The 20,854-nt window shown below is 37.5% G+C and overlaps 1 protein-coding gene across 13 annotated transcripts in view; it reads right to left on the reverse strand.

Annotated features, from left to right (window-relative positions):
* LOC116586468 (ankyrin repeat and KH domain-containing protein 1) overlaps positions 1 to 20,854 on the reverse strand; it is a 131,037-nt gene that overhangs the window by 14,156 nt on the left and 96,027 nt on the right. For 12 of the 13 annotated variants that reach the window (XM_032336485.1, XM_032336488.1, XM_032336493.1 and 9 more), the window contains 14 exons: positions 20,430 to 20,575; positions 19,942 to 20,053; positions 19,333 to 19,478; positions 18,673 to 18,815; positions 17,979 to 18,192; positions 15,461 to 15,636; positions 15,017 to 15,179; positions 13,252 to 13,347; positions 12,669 to 12,785; positions 7,922 to 8,096; positions 5,859 to 6,315; positions 5,244 to 5,390; positions 2,594 to 2,743; positions 817 to 2,426 (listed from right to left, as the gene is read on the reverse strand). In XM_032336485.1, coding sequence (XP_032192376.1) covers positions 817 to 2,426; positions 2,594 to 2,743; positions 5,244 to 5,390; positions 5,859 to 6,315; positions 7,922 to 8,096; positions 12,669 to 12,785; positions 13,252 to 13,347; positions 15,017 to 15,179; positions 15,461 to 15,636; positions 17,979 to 18,192; positions 18,673 to 18,815; positions 19,333 to 19,478; positions 19,942 to 20,053; positions 20,430 to 20,575 — 3,852 coding nt within the window. The remainder of the gene's footprint in view (positions 1 to 816; positions 2,427 to 2,593; positions 2,744 to 5,243; positions 5,391 to 5,858; positions 6,316 to 7,921; positions 8,097 to 12,668; positions 12,786 to 13,251; positions 13,348 to 15,016; positions 15,180 to 15,460; positions 15,637 to 17,978; positions 18,193 to 18,672; positions 18,816 to 19,332; positions 19,479 to 19,941; positions 20,054 to 20,429; positions 20,576 to 20,854) is intronic. The other variant, XM_032336494.1, reaches the window with a different exon arrangement.

Genomic DNA, 20,854 nt, shown 5'->3' on the forward strand with positions numbered 1-20,854 from the left:
TCTTTATAACGCCTCAGCAGCTAATTTGTAATTTCAAGAAACCGAAGTGCTGAATCTAAATTGGCCTTTTTAGAGTAAGAGCCCACAAATGATTGGATCTCTTTAGTCAACCCCATCTAATGTCAATAATAAAGAACACTATCAAACAACCCTTAACATTCAGTCTGAGGACCCAAGATTGAGAATATAGAATAATGTAGATTAGGGACTAGTCCCTAACACCTTTGTAACACAAACTTTTTAAATATGAGAAATGCATATACTCACTATGATTTTAAAAATGTCTACATGGGCACCTGGGTGGCTCAGTGGGTTAAGCCTCTGCCCTTGGCTCAGGTCATGATCTCAGGGTCCTGGGACCAGCCTGGGCTCTCTGCTCAGCGGGGAGCTTCCCCCTCCCTCTCTGCCTACTTGTGATCTCTCTCTGTCAAATAAATAAATAAAAAAGAAAAAGAAAACTCACTTAAAAAAGAAAGTCTACAAATGTGGAATCCTTGAAACATCCCAAGTCCCTTTTTAGTAATACCAACACACCAGTTCTTAGAAAATGGACTGACGCAAGGTAAAACCTCCTTGCCATGAGGGACAGAAACATCAAGCCAACAGAAAGCAGCTCAATGTATGTAAGTGATTTACCTGCACGTAGATTTCTGCCCACTCCATCAGCAATCATTAATGGGTATTTATGACATACTCTCATTTCTTTAATATTACAGACTATTACGTATAAAAGAACGGCTTTCTTATTATCATGGAGGATTCGGTTATGCCGATAGAGGCCCACACTGAGCTGCAGTAATAGTCATCATAACTTACCAACGGGACTAGTAGAAACTCGCTGGGAAGGTGGTCTGAAGCCAGGTGCCTTGGAGTTGTCGGGGTGCACATTTTCCAAGTGTCCAAGTACAGAGTTACCCAGGAACGCTGACTGAACAGTGAAAGAGGCATCTGCAGCAACTCGTGAGGACAGTGGACCATCTCCCCAACCCTGATTAGCTGGCACCTGACCGCTATCAAAAAGACTACTGAAGTGATTGAAAAGTGTGGCCGGGCCGAATGTAGGTGGCAAAGATTTATTTGCTGGGTTAATGTGCATCTGAGAACCATTCATAATGTTCATGGCTGAAGAAAGCTGCACTGCAGCTGGTGGGCCTTGAGGTGGTGTTAGAGGAACTGGATTTGTAACAAAAATAGACTGGGGATCCTGGTGTATAGTTGCATTTGGTACCACTGAGTAAAAAGAACCTCTGGGCTGCATTCGATGAGAAACTCGAGGTGCTGGTACAGCTAACTGAGGTAAATTACTGGTGTCCTGATTATCGGCAGCAACCAATCTGGGTGACGCCAGAGTCAATGGAGCGGGTTCTGCGTTAGATGCAAAAGGCATTGCCATGGGACTTAAGTCAGAGACACTGGACGGCTGCGTCTCGTCCTGCGTACTGCCAGAGGGAGGAGCAGGACTACTGGCCGGGTGCGCTTCTGGAGCTCCAGGGGTGTTGCTGGCAGAGCTACTGCAGCTATTGGCCGTTGAAGAAGGGGTGCACAGGTTCGCCAGGGCCTGCTCCTGTGTGGACACTTTCTCTTTGGGGGGTGGCATGGCAGAGAAAGATTCCATCTTTTGTGAAGAAAGCTGTGCTTGAGGAGTACTCGTGGGCAGAAACGTGGTGGGAACTTGCCCGCTAGGGAGAGGTGCAGAGGAAACAGAAGGCAGGGAACTACAAGTGCTTGTCACAGAAGAAATCACTGTCACTGGAGGACTCGTTTTAGGCACACAGGCAAACAACTGCTTTCTGACTGATGGAGTCCGGGTGTTAGTCACACACAGCTGCTGACTGGCAGCAACTACGGAAGAGACAGTGATAGGACAATTGGCAGTAGCTAGTCCAGCAGACTCGGAGGGTAAGACAGTCCCGTTCTGGTTAGGTAGACGGCCTGCGTTATTATGCTTTGGAGAGCTACTTGTGTTGCCAGGATTCACAGGTCTCACTGGGAATGGTCCCCAAGTGTTAGGAGAGGGTGAAAAGGTTCCTCCAAACTGAGCCATGGGCAAGCGAGGATGCCGAATCTGTTGCATAGTCTGAGCAGCCAGCAGGGCAAAATGAGGGTGGGGGTAAGCCAAGGGTAGAGAAACTGGGAAGGAAGAACGTACATTTGCTGGAACGTTCTTGTTAAGTTTATTAGTTGGCTGGAACGTTGATAATGTTGTTGCCTGTGATGTTACGAGAGCTGGAGCACCCAAAGGAAATGCATTTTTACTGGAAGCTGCTGTGGTGCCAACTCCAGATGAGAAGTTTGCGTGGATGGATTTGGTGCTGGCAGGTGTTCTGATATGATTTTTAGGAATCAAGTCTTCCAGTTCCTTAGCAGGATCTTGAATAAGTGCATTGATAAGTTGAACTGCATATCTTGTTGATTCGGTACCACCCCTGGGGAGAAAACAAACAAAACATGAAAATATGATCAAAGACTTAAAAAAACAGGTCACCTTAACATTAAATAAAATTCTTGATTGTACCACAACCTAACAAAAGTTAGCTTCTAAAAAACATTTAATTTCTACACAGAACGAGTAATACACATTTTTCACAATTACCTTATTGTGATCATTCTCTCGCCGTTCTTGTCTTTTTGTTTATCCACATCAATATGCGCACCCGTAACGTCTTGTATAGCAGTGATGTTGCACCCTCCCCTTCCCATTATCCTGGAAACCACGGAAGCTGGAACGGACAACTTCTTTGACCTAGAAAATGAAGACCACACATGAGCTTATGAAAGCAAAGATCTTTTTTATTTTTTTAAGATTTTTATTTATTTATTTGACAGACAGAGATCACAAGTAGGCAGAGCAGCAGGCAGAGAAAGAGGGGGAAGCAGGCTCCCTGCTGAGCAGAGAGACCGATGCAGGGCTGGATCCCAGGACCCTGAGATCATGACCTGAGCCAAAGGCAGAGGCTTAACCCACTGAACCAACCAGGCGCCCCAAGCAAATGTCTTTATTTAAAAAGATCATTTGGTGAGAATGTTCAGACACCTGTAGAATAGTATTTCTTAAACCTTAAAGGGGCAAGTATTACAAGGTTTTGTTTTAGGAACTGACCTCTTCTCATACTGAATTTAATTTAGTGAAAGTAAAAATTCCTTTGTCATTTCAAACAAGATTATATTTTAAATAACCTGTGATCTAAGCATTTAAATCTACCTCTAACATCGCACGTCAACTAAACTGCAATAACTCTAGGTATATACCCTTCCTAAATTTAAATAATGCAGGGTGCCTGGGTGGCTTAGTGGGTTAAGCCTCTGCTTTCGGCTCAGGTCATGATCTCAGAGTCCTGGGATCAAATCCTTCACTGGGCTCTCTACACAGTGGGGAGCCTGCTTCCCCACCTCTCTCTGCCTGCCTCTCTGCCTACTTGTGATTTCTCTCTGTGTGTGTCCAATAAATAAATAAAATCTTTTAAAAAAAGTAAATAATGCGTAACATACTGTTAAACTTCATACCAAATAGTAGAGGCTAGCTTTCAATATCAATAATTTACACTTAGCAATAAAACCCCAAAGCCTCAGATATGAACTACATAAAAAGGAAGTCACACATGGAACCTGGGACTTGCACTTATATGTGAGCTGAGCAGAGCTGGAGAGAAGACCAGAGGCTGATCTTGGGATCTGATAAGATGGCCTGGCTGTCCCTAAGGACTATTAAAGAAACCCAGTGTTTGCAGGCAGCAGCAGTTCTTAAGCATTAAAGCAGAACCAGATGAGAGCAACACCTACTATTTTCAAGTTCTCAGTGTTGGGCCCCAGGATTCCCCATGTCAGAGAGGGACCTTCACAAACCTGAATTATTCTGTCTAGAAGAATATCAATGGCAGCACTTGAGGTACTTTTCATGATCAAAATTTATCACACCTTAATTCTGGGAAGGATATATTCAGATATTTTGAGAGCTAAAGCACAGATTTAAGCTCACAGACTAAAGCATAGGCCATGAGCAATACTTAAATCGATCTTATCATCAAGTGTACGTCACTTCTCCTATTCTGCCAAGACTTCTTTTTGTTTCCATTTAATGGACACGATCTTCAGGAACAGTACTGAATAAAAGCCCAGACATTTCAGTCCTTTGGCGATTTAATACACATTAGCAAAAATGTCTGGTCCTGCTTCCCTGTTGCAAAGCATGAACAGAGGCTAAAAGTATCATCTGGACTGTACAAAACATTTGAAAGCAGTAGCCCTTCTGCTTTCATTCATTTCCCTGCTCATGGTTTAAGTATAAAGCATCGTGATGGGGTGTCTGGGTGGCTCAGTAGTTGGGCATCCGCCGTCGGCTCAGGTCATGATCCCAGGGTCATAAGATCGAGCCCTGTGTTAGGCTCCCTGCTCTGCAGGAAGCCTGCTTCTCCCTCTCCCACTCTCCCTGCTTGTGTTCCTTCTCTGGCTGTCTCTCCTAATAAATAAATAAATAAATAAATAAATGAATAAAACACTGTGATTAAAGGTCCTCTTCTTTCCTCTTTTTTGAGGAAGGTAGTTTTATTTTAATTTTACGGGTGCCTTTCCCCTTGTAGCAATTGCTTTGGTTAATAGCGGCTAACCAGTTTTTTAGAACATACTCTCCAGCAAAGCTTAACTTAATTTAAACACTGTAAATGGACCAAGTTGATTGTTTTTGCCATTTGGGACCATTAAACAAACATCACAGCCCTCACTAATAACACTGTGACTTTGCTGCAGAACAGTCAGTATAAAATCTTCACTATTTTTTTTTTAAGATTTTATTTATTTATTTGACAGACAGAGATCACAAGTAGGCAGAGAGGCAGGCAGAGAGAGAGGGGGAAGCAGGCTCCCCGCTGAGCAGAGAGCCCAACATGGGGCTTGATCCTAGGACCCTGAGATCATGACCTGAGCCGAAGGCAGAGGCTTAATCCACTGAGTCACCCAGGTGCCCCAAATCTTCACTTTTAAAAGAAGTTTATGACCATGTTGTATGGTTTGTCTGGAAATGTCTGCAATTATTTTGTTATTGTAAAGCCAACATATGTCGTGTCATATAAAACATGCTGTAAAATTTACATACTGCTTCTCATTTTACTTAAGCCAACTCTGGATTGAGTATGGCACAAATAATAACCACATTCAAATTATTCATTAATTACTTGGTCACCACCTCATTAGATAAGAATCTATGCGTGGTCTATGACAGTTAAAAAGATAAGACTAATTCTACTTACCTTCGTACAACTTCTTTCCACCCTTCTTCTCTTTTCTGTCCCCTTTTGGGGCTAGTTAGATTCAGCTTTATGTTTGGAGAACTTAATGGCAATGGCACTGACTTAAAGCTTGTTGATAAGGAATTAGAATTCGTTTCACCTTCAAGTCTGAGAAGAAAGAATTAATCAAGTCCAATAAAACAAATTTTAATATAGAAACTCAAGAGACCATTTATTGTCAAAGTTATGCTGAATGTTTGAATTAAAATTTGGCACATCAGTTCAGAAAAGCAGAAAAACAGGGCAAAAAGTTCATCATCTATATCAGTATGAAAACAGATTCAGAAGCCAGAAGCTGGACTATAATCAATAAAAATGACACAGTGAAAATAAAAATCAAAATATGCTAGTATTTTCAACTTCAAAATTTAATCATAAAAATTTCTAATAATCTCACTTAAAAAATGGCACACGATTAGGACATTAGTGAATTTCAGTTCTGAATACTGAAAGACAGATAATGTGGTAGACCTAAATTGTTTAACACAATTTGTGCTAAAAAAATGTCCTCAAATTTTTGTGCCAGTCATGAAAAAGGACAGGTGGATGCAGAGTTAACAAATCAGAAAAATTTACCGTGTTTGAGTTTTGGAAGTAGCAGTACTTGTCTTTTCTTCTTGGGAATGGAGTAGCAGTGACGGGTATCTCCTATCATTAGAGGAATTCACATCCATAGTGAAATTTAACTCTTGGCTTTTACCACCACTGCTACTCTCACTGTTGCAGTCTGTGCTGTCCAAGTTATCCGAGTCACTATTCCCACCTGTACCACCACCTCTGGGTTCTCCATTTATTTTATTTTTATCAGCTTTTTGCTGTGCTAAGGATATATGTTGTTCTGGTAATATTAAATGTGCAGTGGGAGGGGTCTCCTTTGTTTTGTTCTTCTTATTTTTCCGATTGGTGCTAGGAGTTGTCACCACATTGGCCCTTTTTTTCCCAAACACATTTGTGAATGTTGCAGATGTTGCAGAAATTCCGATTGTGGTGGTGGTTGTTGCACTAGGAGGTTCTATGGGAACTTCTTGCTCCACTGAAATTATCAAAAGGATAAAAGTCACACTGACAGCCACAGAGCTCAAAACAAACTATGACAAGATATACATAATAATTCCAGCCTTTAAGTCATCTTTTCCTTTCACCAGTATTCACTAGCAAATAAAGAAATCGTCATTGTTAGAACAAATGTACTATATCCAATTTTGATGTCTAACTCAGTATAAAAACATTCACAGCATAACACTCTTAATATCTGAGGTGCTAGTATCATGAACTAACCAAAAATCACAATATAGTTTAAATTCAGGGAAATTTTCATAATTTGGCTATTGTTGATAAGATATAAATTTTGGGGTGCATGTTTCCCTTTGATTTAGTAGCTAGAAAGTTATTAGGCACTAAGTAAAACAGGTCAGTCAGAGAAATACAAAACCATATGATTTCATTTGTATGTGGAATTTAAGAAACGAAACAAATGAGCAAAGGGGAAAAAAGGAGAGAGAATGACAAACCAAGGAACACCCTTAACTGTAGAGAATAAACTGATGGTTACCAGAATGGAGGTGGGTGGAGGGATGGGTGAAATGGGTGATAAGGATTAAGTAGTGCACTTGTGATGAGTGCTGGGTATTGTATGCAAGTGCTGAGTCACTAAATTACACACCTAAAACTAATATTACACTATGTTAATGAACTGGAATTTAAATAATTTTTTTAAAAAATTCCAGGAAATTCTCAGATAGTATTTTATTTTTTTTTAGATTTTATTTATTTATTTTTTAAAGATTTATTTATTTATTTGACAGAGGTCACAAGTAGGCAGAGAAGCAGACAGAGAGAGAGAGAGAGAGGAGGAAGCAGCCTTCCCGCTGAGCAGAGAGCCGATGCGGGGCTCGATCCCAGGACCCCGAGACCATGACCTGAGCCAAAGGCAGAGGCCTAACCCACTGAGCCACCCAGGTGCCCCAAGATTTTATTTATTTATTTGACAGAGATCACAAGTATGCAAAGAGGCAGGCAGAGAGAGAGGAGGAAATAGGCTCCCTATGGAGCAGAGAGCCCGATGCAGGACTCGATCCCAGGATCCTGGGATCATGACCTGAACTGAAGGCAGAGGCTTTAAACAACTGAGCCACCCAAGCACCCCTCAGATAGTATTTTAGAATTAGAATTCAAATAGAGAACAATTACTTAACTACTACAAGCATTACTAGAATGTACAAAAAACAATCTGCGAATAATAAACCCCAGCCCTCTGTAGCTTTGAGCCTGAACCTTAGCTCAAAACTTATTGAGGCACTGGATCTCTCCCCAGTTTCCAAATGGAGGAGGAAAGGGTAGGACAGAACCTGAAGAGAAGCTGGCAAATCTCTTTACTGTATCACATTTAGGACATACAAGATGTTTTACAGGGTGATTTAAATTAAAACTGAACTTCAAATTACATGCTTGCCTTCCTTCCACTTTCTGTTTCTCTGTATCACTTTACAATGTAAAGTATCTAAAAATATCTACTATAAAAGCCAACTGTCAATTTCAGATTAAAGTATCGAATATCTATCCAGAATTAGAGTAAGAAGTACTCAAAATGAAGTTGACAAACACAATTTTAACACTAATTTGGAAAGGTCGTTTCTTACCATCTTCATCATTCTCCTCTTCATCTTCATCCTCCGGTAGTTCTGAATTCTCCTTAGGTTTGTTTTCCTCATCTTCTTCCTGCTTCCTTTTCTGCTCCTCCTTTTTCTTTTTTCTCTTTTCTTTTCTTTTCTCTCTTTTAGCTGCAAGAGCCTGCTTTCTGCTCTCCTCTCTTGACTGCAAATTAAGAAGGCATATCATTTAGCCAATAATGCAATCATTTAAAATAAATAATGAATATTTTTGTTTATGATAGGTGGGGCTTCCCAGGGATGCCAGTCTCAAAACACGTTTATAAAAGCACACACACACACACACACACACACACAAAAGATAAACTGGACATCATCAAAATTAAGTTTTTGTATTTCAATGGAACCATCAACAAAGTAAAAAGGCAACATATAAAATGGGAAAAAAAATTTGCAAATCCTACATCTGGTAAGGGATTTGTATCAAGAATATATAAAGAAGTCCCATGACTCAATAATAGAGACAAATAACTCAATTTAAAAATATACAAAGGACCTGAACAGGCATTTCCTCAAAGACGATATATGAATAGCCAAAACATATGAAGACAGATGCTCAATAACTACTAGACATCAAGGAAAAGCAAATCAAAATTACAAGATAACCACTCCCTATCTGCTAGATAGCTATAAGAAAGACAGACAATAGCAAATACTGGTGAGGATGAGGAAAAACTAAAACCTTCAAACACTGCTGGTAGGAATGTAAAATGGTAGAGCTGCTTTGGAAAACAATCTGATGTTCCTCAAATGGTTAAACAAAGAATTACCATATGATCTAGCAACTCCCTTCTTAGATGCATTATATATATATACATATAGGCATATCTACATCTATATACAGATGGTATATATATGGTATATATACATACCCAGAGAAATTAAAACACATTCATACAAAAACTTGTACCCGGTGGTCACTTTGGCAGCACATATACTAAAAAATCTCTAACAATACAGAAGATCAGCATGGTACCTCCACAAGGATAAGAGGCAAATTCATAAAGCATTCCATATTAAAAAATATATATATTGTATATGTATGAAGTAGAAATAACCTGAATGTCCATCAACTAATGAACAGATAAGGATAAATAAATATGTGTGTATATAATGGGATATTATTTAGCAATACAAAGAAATTAAGTATTGATACATGTGACAACATGACTGAACCCTGAACACAGTATGAAGTGAAATAAGCTAGTCACGGAACAAATATTGTATGATTCCATTTATAGGAAATGTCCAGAACAGGCAAATCCATAAAGACAAAATACAGTTTAGTGGTTACCTAGGACGGAGGGACTGAAGGGGGTGATGCTTAAAGGGTGTAGGGTTTCTTTTTAGGATTGTGAAAATATTCTAAAATTGACTGTGGTGATAAATGCAGAACTCTATGAATGTACTGAAAGCCACAGAATTATATGCTTTATTTGTTTGAAAATATATGTATATTTTAAGGGTGTATTTACTTGAGAAAGAAACAGAGAGCACAAGCAGGGGGAGGGGAAGAAGGAGAGACACAAGCAGACTCTCTGCTGAGCTGGGGACCTCACGCAAGGCTCCACCCCAGGACCCTGAGATCACAACCTGAACTGAAGTCAGATGCTTAACTGACTGAGTCAGTCAGTCACCCCTGAACTGTAGGCTTTAAATGGGTGAACTGTATGATATGTGAATTAAATCCTAGTATTGCTGTTAAAAAATACATTTATGTAGCATCTGTTTATTGCTATATAGTCAGCTATATGATAGCTGACTAAAATACAACTATCATGATCTTATAAACTATTTAAAAATTTCACTGTAAAAAATACTGAACAGAGACTATTATAAAAATTGTTTTCCTACTTTATAGAATTTTTTAAAGCCACACACATAATTCTGATCACTTTTAGGTTTTGCTGTGGCTAGTATCAGAAAATGTCTTTTTTTTTTTTTTTCCAGAAAGGGGAATGTAATAAGTTGCTAGCATCATGATGAAAGTTTGAAACAAGTAGAAAACACATCAAGTGATTTATCCTTCTAGGGTAATTAAGTAAAGCATTTTCCTCAGAATTAAAATTTATCATTTTGAGACATAAACTGATTATTCTTTGAAATTTTTATTTATCCGAATCAGAAGTTGGCAAACTGTGACCTGAATGCCAAGTCCAGTCTACCATCTGTGTTTCTATGGCTTGAAAGCTAAGACTGGCTTTGACATTTTTTTTTTTTTAAAGATTATTTATTTATTTATTTGACAGAGAGAGATCACAGTAGGAGAGAGGAAGGGAAGAGATCAAAGAGAGAGGAAGGGAAGCAGGCCCCCTGCCGAGCAGAGAGCCCGATGTGGGACTCGATCCCAGGACCCTGAGATCATGACCTGAGCCGAAGGCAGCGGCTTAACCACCTGAGCCACCCAGGCGCCCCTGGCTTTGACATTTTTAAATGGTTGAAAGAAATAAAATGAGTATTTTGTGACACTTGAAAATTATATGAAATTCAAATTCCAGTGTTCAAAAATAAAATTCTATTGGAACACTGTAATGCTCATTCACTTAGGTATTGCCTATAGTTGCTTTTGTGCTATACCAACAGAGCTGAGGACTCATGACAGACACCACATGGCCTACAAAGCCGAAAATATTTACTATTTAGAATTTTATAGAAAAAGTTGGCAATTCACTACGTAAATGAGAAAGGACTGAGAGAAGAGATTGCGTATTTAGCTAAAAACTGAATTTCATCACTCTGTTGGCATAAGAACAAATCGGCTAGCCATTTAGGGAATTGCTGACCATATCCCAGGGTAGTTACACAAAAATCAAAATTATACATGAAAGGTACCTTAACAGTCATCTAACTATGAACTCTGCTTTATTTTAAAATGAATATAACTTTTTTTCCCCTTCTGACTTTTAACTGTAATCTTAAGGTTTGTACTTTTACCCCTAATATAAGCAATGAATGTCCTTTTATGTTCAGATCTTTTGAGCATTTGTCTAATTATTCACCTTAGGCTAAATTTCTATAAGTGGAATGATGGGTGGGAGTATGGGTATCCACCTTTTTATTTTGGAAAGCACTTCCATTAATAGCTATAGTGATTTACACCATATATCAAAATTCATTCACTAGAGTGCTAATCCTTCCTCACCCTTGCCATCAATGGCTATTATCTAATCTTTAAATTTTAACTTTGCCAATGTGGTTAAAAAAAAAAATTATTGAACATTTGTATTTCTTTTTCTGTGAACTGCCCATTCATGTTGGATCATTTTTTATTCTGGCAAGTAATGTTTTTCTCATTGATTTGTAAGCAGCCTTTCCTTCTGTTCTTAACTTATATGTTTTTTTGGATTTTTTGTTTGTTTTTAGAGAGAGAGGTGCAGGGAAAGGCAGAGGGAGAGGGAGAAAGAGAATCTTAAATAGACTCCAGGCCCAGTACAGAGTCCAATGCAGGGCTTGATCTCACAACCCTGAGATCATGACCTGAGCCAAAATCAAGAGTTAGACATTTAAGTGACTGGCCACCAGGTACTCCTTTTTTTTTTTTTTTTAAAGATTTTATTTATTTATTTGACAGAGAGAAAGACCGCAAGAGAGGGAACACAAGCAGGAGGAGTGGGAGAGGGAGAAGCAAGGGGAATGAGAGAGGGAGAAGCAGGTTTCATGCAGAGTGGGGAGCCTGATGTGGGGCTCGATCCCAGGATCCTGGGATGATGACCTGAGCCAAAGGCAGACACATAACAACTGAGCCACCCAGGTGCCCCAAGGCACCCCATGTTTTATTCTTTTTCTTTTTTAACTAAGGGATTCAAGAGTTTAGTATCTCTCAAAATAATCAATTTTTTTTCTTCTTTTAATCATCAACAAAATAATCATGTTAAGCTAGCTCTTGCATTCCTAAAATAACTCTACTTGATCATAGTCTTTGTTCTTTTAATACAACTTGTGGATTGAACAGTAACACCCTCATTTTCCAGGTAACCAGACTGACCCTCAGAAAAGCAATTTTTTTTTAAAGTTTTTCCATTATATCACACAACCTAGGATATTAGACACTTACTCTTTAAGTGAAGATCTAATAAACCACTAACAGCATACATCTTGTACTTAAAAAACGATTTTCAATGTTTAAAAAATTTTTTCTCAAAGTAATGTCAAAACCACTAAGGTAGAGGCACCTAAGTGGCTCAGTTGGCTAAGCATCTGCCTTCGGCTTAGGTCATGATTTTGGGGTCCTGGGATGGAGCCCCATGTAGGGCTCCCTGCTCAGCAGGGAGTATGCTTCTCCCTCTCCCCCTCCACCCCGTTCATTCTCTCTCCCTCTCTCAAATAAATAAATAAATAATCTAAAAAAAAAAAAAACATTTAGGTAGTAATATCATTTGGTAAACTATGATCTGCTTGAAAACTAGTCTCTTATATGATTCAAAATATTTTTAAGAACAAGAGGTCACAATAAAAAAGTTGATGGTGATTTGACAATCCATTAATCATCAAAATCTTGGAAAGAGATTTTGTTAAAGTTGTTGGTCATAAGGATAGTAAACTTATTCCTATAAATTTTCAACAATTCTTTTTAAAAACTTCTGGAATTTATTTAATAAGTAAGTAATTTCTACTACAACCCATGTGGGACTCAAACTAACCACATGCTTTCCAACTGAGACAGCCAGGTGCCCCAATTTTCAACAATTTCTAAAAAGAAAAATTATTTTTTTTTTACCTTTTCCAGATCAAGTTCCTTCAAAAGAATACTTGCATTCTTATTTGCTTCTGCAGCCTGCTGGTCTTTAGCCTTCACAATTGTCTCAACACATTGGTGACATTTTTTCAAGAGTTCCTACAGTGGAAAATGGAATTATATAAATATAGGAACACATAAAATCTACAGGCCTTATAAATAAAACTTGAGCTGATAAGCAGAGTGAAGTCCAAGACTTAAAGCCCAAACAAATGAAAATTCACTAAGCCAAAGATAAGCTATCCTTTGAGCCTAGTCATAAATTAATTCTCACCAAAAAAGGGCATTATTTCCTAAAAAGTTTGTGTTCTTAGGCAACTTCTAATCAGGCTAATAGTCTAGCAATAACTTTTAGCCACACTCACTGTGATTATAGCTCATAACAGGAAGGAAATCTCAAAATAATCTGTTAATATTACAATATCCATTCTCCATGGAGAAACTAAAACCCAGATGGATTAGCTGATCAGTTTCACAGAAGACAAAAGGAAGCTTGCTAATTGCACCCTTTGGCATATAATTCCACAAAGAACAAAAATGTGCTTCAACAGTTTATTAAACCTACCTTATCTGTAATTGTTGCTATGTATCTCATGCATTCTATATCAGAAGGGAACTGATTGACTTCCTTCACCAAATATTGAACAACTTTTACATGACCCTGTATGAACAACAACAACAAAAAATGCACAAAAGAATTCCTTGAAAATTTGCCCATATGCTTAATAACTTAAGAGTAAAAGGTATGGTGATACTTCCAGATAGTTCACTAAACTGAAAATTGAAATTGTGAAAATAACACACTCACTTATCTTTCCTAAATTTAATCTAGCATTTCCTCACTGAAAACAGAAAAACTTTTGTAGAAAACAAGTGTTTCCCAGAGTAAATCTATTAATAAAAACTGGTGGTATGAAATGAACCTTTACATAAAAGGGAAATTGGTACTAAAACAGAAAGATGTTCGAGATTCCAAAGCATTACTTTGGGTCCATCTTACAAAACAAGGTAGACTCTCACATTTATTTGGGGCTCATGACTTGAATCTAGGTAAAATGCTTTCTAAATGCTATGATCAGAGGCGGATGATATAATTAATTCTAAGCACCATGTATTTTAACATGACCAAATTTACATAGTTTTCCTCCTACCAAGTTCTTAAACATCTTCAAGTATTAGTCTGATGGTGACAAGTTCAGAGATGTCAAAAAGTCATTGCCTCCAGGGCAGGGAACTGATAATAGGCATGACAAAATTTTCTAGGATTACAGAAGCATTTTATATGTGTAAGGGATGTGGGTTGCATAGGTATATGTATTTATCAAAACTCATTAAACTATGCACCTTACGTTTGTGTATTTCCTATATGTAATGATCCTTCAATTAAAAGGAAAGGAAGAATTGAAAAAAGAATTAAGTCCAGAAAAAATTTTAAGTTCTTTTTTTAAGATACAAAACTTACACTATTCTCTTTCAGTAACTATTTAGTGACTACCTAGTACGTATTGGGCACCATGCTAAATAAACAATGTGAATAAGTAAGGATATTCGTGCTTGGTCTTCCTGGATCCAACAGTCTACTTGGGGAGATAAGCATTAAATAAGTAAATACATGTCTGAATGTATAATTACAATTTGGGATAAAGAAAATAATAGGGTACTGTAAAAAAGAACAAGAGGACCTTTTTCAGATGGGTATTAGGGAAGGACTCCCTAATTTAACATGGGAGCTAAACGATGAACAGCAGGGAGCCCATGAAGAGCAAGGGGAAAGAAAACCAGTGTGCAAAGTCCCTCTGGAAGTTAAAAATTTAGTGCATTCTAGACCAGAAGCAGAAGTGTAGTGAGCAAGGGTGAAGGGTAGCAAAAACTGCTTGCTGTGGGGAGGCTGGCATGAGCCATATCATGTAGGGCTTTGTAAGCCATGTTCAGTAGTTTATAGTTGATTGTAATTGTAACGGTAAGCCTTTTAAAAATACAGCAGACAAGCAATATATATATATAGGAGGTATAATGCATTTTTATGAAAGAGTCCACTCCTTTTTGTTCCTTCTTAGGTAGAGAAGACATCATCCACATACAAATCTCGTGTTTTATGTTCAACATAACAAAACTAGTTGGGACACAACCAATTTAACAACGCAGTTGCTTATAGTGAACTACAGTGTAACTCTTAGATTTGGCCACAAAAGAGGGTGGAAGGATAGCAGTGATTTATGTTTGGAAATTCAGTCTATTCCCCAGGAGCAATTCATTTTTCCCACACGGTTTCAACTTAGAATTAGTTAAAAATGGTTACATTTTACCCTCTTCCCTCCACATCAAATTACCTTGCGAAATGCTGACATAAGAGGTGTGATTTTCCGGTTATCCACTGCATCCACATCAGCACCCGCTTGTACTAGCAACTGCACCACGTCAAAATGACCACCACTGGATGCCAACCAGAGTGGCGTGTTTCCCTTCTTGTTCCGAACATCAATATGGGCTCCCCTATAAAAATCAAAGTACGTAAAAAACAAACAAACAAATAAATAAATAATCAAAGAACGTTACTATAGTTACTATAGTCTCCTACAAGGTGCTGACTTTCTATTTCCTCTCTTTGTCTTTTATCTTCTATTAAATAGCATGCAAATAATATGTTCTTCATTTTTTTCAATAATCTGCTCTTTAAAATGTCAATAAAGAAAAACAATCTGAGTAGCTGTAAAGGTGCTGAAAAGTGAAAAGGAGGACAAGAACTTCTATATATAAATCAAAAATTTACCCACCTATTAATTAGGAGCTCACAGAATTTGTAGTGACCTTTGTCAGCTGCTATTGTTAAAGCAGTATCTCTTGAGGAAGGCACAGGCGGGGCATTGACATCTGCTCCTTTATCAAGGAGAACTCTTCCAACCTCTGCATATCCTCCAGAAGCAGCTTCCATCAAGGGGGTAAGACCAGTCTGTTTAAACAAAAAATTTATGCAAGTACATTAATAAAATTTTGTTAACAGTCTAAAACATTTGATTTACCAATGGATTCTATTTCTGATTTTCTCTCCTAAAAGAGCTAAGCAATATTTAATCTTCAATTTTACAAAACAACAAATGAAAATTGTTAGAGTGAATCAGACATGCTAGAATGAATTAATTTATCATAACATACTGTCTCATATCAAAAAAAACAATTTCACAACTTCTACACTGTTATAAATTTACACACGAGACAATGACTTGTCTACCCAATGAGCAGCTATGAAAGATAAAAAGAAAATTAAAGTATATTGTTCAATGGAAAAACTTTGTTTAAAAATTAAAAAAATTTTTTTGATTAACATACAATGTATTATTTGCTTCAAGGGTACAGGTCTGTGAATCATCAGTCTTACACAATTCACAGTGCTCACCATACCACATACCTTCCCCGATGTCTATAACCCTCCCACCGCCACCCTGTTTAAAATTTTTATCTGAGAATATTGTTTGCTAAATAACTCAGGATAAATTCCTTCTATCCTGTTCAAACTTGGGAAAAATAGGTTAAAATATCACTCCATAAATTTTATACATATGTGTCTTTTGCTCATTAATCTCTAAAACTTTTGCCAAGAGACATTTCATATTGGTATCATTTCTAAAGAAATATAGATTTTTATAGGACTTCTAACACTGAATATGTGTAATCCATTTCCTGGATAGCAGGAAAGATTCATTTTTCTTTGTGCTATGAAAAAAAAATTTTTTGCCTGTGTGCTATGAAAAATTTGAGGAAAACTATACTTCCTAATTTTGTAGATTACAAAAATGTAAATATTGCATTAAATTTTAAGAAATAGGGGCGCCTGGGTGGCTCAGTGGGTTAAAGCCTCTGCCTTCGGCTCGGGTCATGATCCCAGGGGTCTGGGATGGAGCCCCGCATCGAGCTCTCTGCTCGGCGGGGAGCCTGCTTCCTCCTCTCTCTCTGCATGCCTTTCTGCCTACTTGTGATCTCTGTCTGTCAAATAAATAAATAAAATCTTTAAAAAAAATTTTTTTTAAAGAATATAACTAAAGCGGTTCAAGGAGAAAATATGATTCAAACCTTTCAAATCTAGGGTGCCTGGGTGGCTCAGTGGGGTAAAGCCTCTGCCTCCAGCTCAGGTCATGATCCCAGGGTCCTGGGATTGAGCCCCGCATTGGGCTCTCTGCTCAGTGGAGAGACTGCTTCCCTCTCTCTCTGCCTGCCTCACTGCCTACTTGTGATCTCTGTCTGTCAAATTAATAAATAAGTAAAATCTTTAAAAAAAAAAAAAAAAGAAAAAAGAACTAGAAAGATCACCCTCTCATTAAAAAAAAAACACCAAAAAAACCTTTCAAATCTGAAATGACTACCAGATTGGCTGCTGTCTGACTATAAAGAATTCCACATAAGCTACATTTCTAGGTTGTAAGTACCTAATCGTTCTAAACACAGAAATTCAAAACACTGATATACTAACTTCCTTCTAAATGCCAAACAGTCATGAATTTGTCAGAATCTGTTACAATCAGACTAAATTTTAGCTATCTAAATTTTATAATCTATGCAGTAGTTTTTCTGATTGGATTTTTTACCAATAATAAGCATATGCTTCTTTGAAGGAGTTCTTTAAAAATCTACATTAAAGGACCCTACGGGACACTTGGCTTAGTCGGTAGAACATGTGATTCTTGATCTCAGGGTTTTGAGTTCAAGCCCCATGTTGGGCATAGAGCTTACATAAACAACAACAACAACAACAACAACAACAACAAAACAGAAACCTCGACTATCTTACTACAAAGATAGCTTATTATATTCAAAGACTGCAAACTGGAGGATTAATAGCTACTCAAGGCTAAGGGTGAAAAACATACAGATTCTACTTTCTTCATTGTTCTTAATAAAAGACATGAATGATGATAGTGTGTCATTGGCCACAATTCCCAGATCTTGTCTTGGGATGTCATTTTTAACTTAAGACAGTTTAAAGCAGCACATTCAATTTGAGTTGAAATGCCATGCTAATTTTTTTTTAGATTTTATTTTTAAGTAATCTCTACATCCAACGTGGGGCTCAAACTCACAGCTCCAAAATCAAGAGACACACACTCTACTGATTCAATCAGTCAGATGCCCTTTCATAACTATATATATTTAACTCTACTCCTGATGTGGGGCTTAAACTCACAACCCCAAGATTAAGAGCTGGATAACTTACTGACTGATCCAGGAAGGAATCTGAAACACCACGCTCTTTATACTAGAAATACACCCTAAGTAGTTGAAAAGTTATAAAATGCTTACCTTTGCCCTATGTTCAACATTGGCTTTTCGATCCAGAAGCAAACTCACGACTTCTGCTCGGCCTTGGAAACAGGCCAAAGTGAGAGCCGTGTTCCGATTGGTCTCGATTTGGGCATTAATGTCTGAACCCATATCAAGCAGCAGTTTCACTGCAGGAACATGTCCATTCATGGCAGCCAACATCAAGGGAGAAATACCTAGTTTACTCCCAGTCCTAAGGGGAGAAATTTGCTTAGAAAATTAAGATAATATGTTGCCTACTGTTTTTTAAAAAACAGAGAATATAAAAGATGAAAATGCTTCAGAGTAAAAAGGTCTCTAACACCAATGAATAAATTTTATTCGTGTAGACTACTAACTAGGAATAGGAAAATCTCACAATTTACAACATAATCCCTATTTAGAGGTTAAAAATTTCCAATCATACACAACGAAGGGCTTCCTGAAATGAGGTATCTTTAAAAATCGCTATTTTAGCTGAAATAAGCTATGATTACTTATAAGCACATCATAGGAAAAACTGTTGGTCTTGTACTTTAGAACTATCTCTAAAAAAGTTTCTAATTTTTAGTTACAAGTACAGTTGACTTTAGTATTATCTTAATTAAAATTGATATCCGTACAAATATTTAGAGGAAGACGCTTAACCCCAAGGTAGTAATTGACCAGTCATGAATAAAATGAAGATAGATACCTTGAATTAATCTCTGCCCCAGCATTAAGCAGAATCTTAATGATATTAACATATCCTCCAGATGCAGCTAGACTCAATGGTGTATAATCAGACACATTCCTATGTTCTTTATTTGCACCTCGAGCCAGAAGCAAGTCTACCACCTATGAAGTAAAATACAGAGAAATCAGTTTAAACCAAGGGTTCAACTTATAATGAAGGAAGCACAAAGAAATGGAACCTATACATTACTCATCTGAATATCTGACATTTTAATTATGCCCTAAATATTCAAACATCAGCACTAGAGAAATGGATTCAATTTCATACCAAGGAATTTGGAGCCTTGAAATCCCAATTATATTGAAATAACAAAATATTACTCATTCTACTCATTATCTGTTGAGTGATGAACCTGCCATTTCGTATGTGTTAGGACTGTGGCTTATTCAGCCTCAATAAATGTAAGGATAAACAGAGTTGGTTTTTTTGCTTGTTTGTTTTTTGGCTAAAGCACAAGAAACAGATTCCATAAAAGCCGATTTAGTACTCCCATCAAATTTAGTATATGGAACATGTCACACCACATGTAAGTTTTATTCATGTAGCTAAATTACTAAGCATATGCATATTTAATATGTAAGCATAATGTCTACAAAATGAAAATTAACATTAACACACCTCCTGACGTCCACCAGAACATGCTAACGAAAGTGGAGTATCCTTAGTGCGTTCTGATTGTGCTTCTATATCTCCACCTTTATCCAAAAGGATTTCAACAACTCCAACATGCCCTGCTGTTGCTGCCAGGATCAGTGGTGTGAAACCTAAAGCAGAAAATAAAAATCTCAAATTTGTGTTTTTTTACTTATTGAGCCATGGTTTTTAATTCTCTATCACTTCAAAAGAAGAAGCTCTTTAGGGCAGACACTTACAACCATTTAACATAAAACTGCTCTAATCACTTATTTATTAGTGACAAAACACCAAAAACACATGATAAAAAGGAAATGCTAAGTCAAACAAAACTACCAAAGTTTATACTCATAATGAACTCTGTCTGATATCTCTGTAAGCTCTACTTTTGGATTAAAGAAAAAGGCAACGACAACTTGCTATACCTCACTGGATATTCCTTATTGAAATATGCGTATCCATTTTTTCACTGAGGTAGTCTAGGGACTATTTATAGATAATCAAAAACATAAGTGTTTTCTTAAAAAAAAAAAAGAAAAAACTGTTTTCTCATGTAACTACTCTCAGGCTTTACTTCTGACTGACATTTCTTACCTTTTTTGTCTCTGTGCTCAATTTTAGCATCTCGCGCAATGAGTACGGACACAAGTTCTTCGTGACCACCCGCACAAGCTAATGTTAACGCTGTGTCATGATTGCTCTCAGTCTAGAGGGGAGAAAAAGTTAGTTTTTGTTTACAACGGTGTTATCATTTGAAGAGCAAATAATACTTATTTTCACAATGAATGTATGATGATGATTTTCTTTTCCAAACAAAGAAACTCAGAATTTGCAAAAGAAGTTAATAAAGGGGCACCTGTGTAGCTCAGTCAGTTAAGTGTCCAACTCTTGATTTCTACTCAGGTCATGATCTCAAGCCCTGCATTGGGCTCCAAGCTCAGCATGGAGTCTGCTGGAGATTCTCTCTCTCCTTCTGCCCCTCCCCCCAACTTATACATTCTATCTCTCTCTAAAGTAAATAAATAAAATCCTTTAAATAAATAAATAAAGCAAGCAAGGAAGCAAGCAAGCAATCTACTTACATGTGCATCAATGTCAACTGACGGATACACAGGGGGAATAGACTGGGAAGCCACATTGCTTGGAGACTGTGAACAGGGTTCAGGTGTAAGACATTCTGTGGTCTGAGAGGAACTGTTTGAACCACTGGGCACTCTGCTACTCACAGCTGAAAAACAATATTCATATTGCTGAATTCTACTTAAAAGAGTAAAGTCACTTATATACATAAAAACAGAAAAAATTTTATAGCAGGAATATAATGTGGTAGTTATAACACAAGCTTTGGAATCAGATGGGCCTATGTTTGAATCCCAGTTCCACACTTTCTGATCTCAGGCAAGTAATTTAACCTCTTAGAGCCTCAATTTTCCTCATATGTAAGATGGGGATGATAACAGTAGTACCTGCTTTGAAAGACTATTGGAAACACCACTTGAGATAATGC

Source organism: Mustela erminea, chromosome 3, assembly GCF_009829155.1.
Source record: "Mustela erminea isolate mMusErm1 chromosome 3, mMusErm1.Pri, whole genome shotgun sequence".
NCBI classification, from domain to species: Eukaryota; Metazoa; Chordata; class Mammalia; order Carnivora; family Mustelidae; genus Mustela; species Mustela erminea.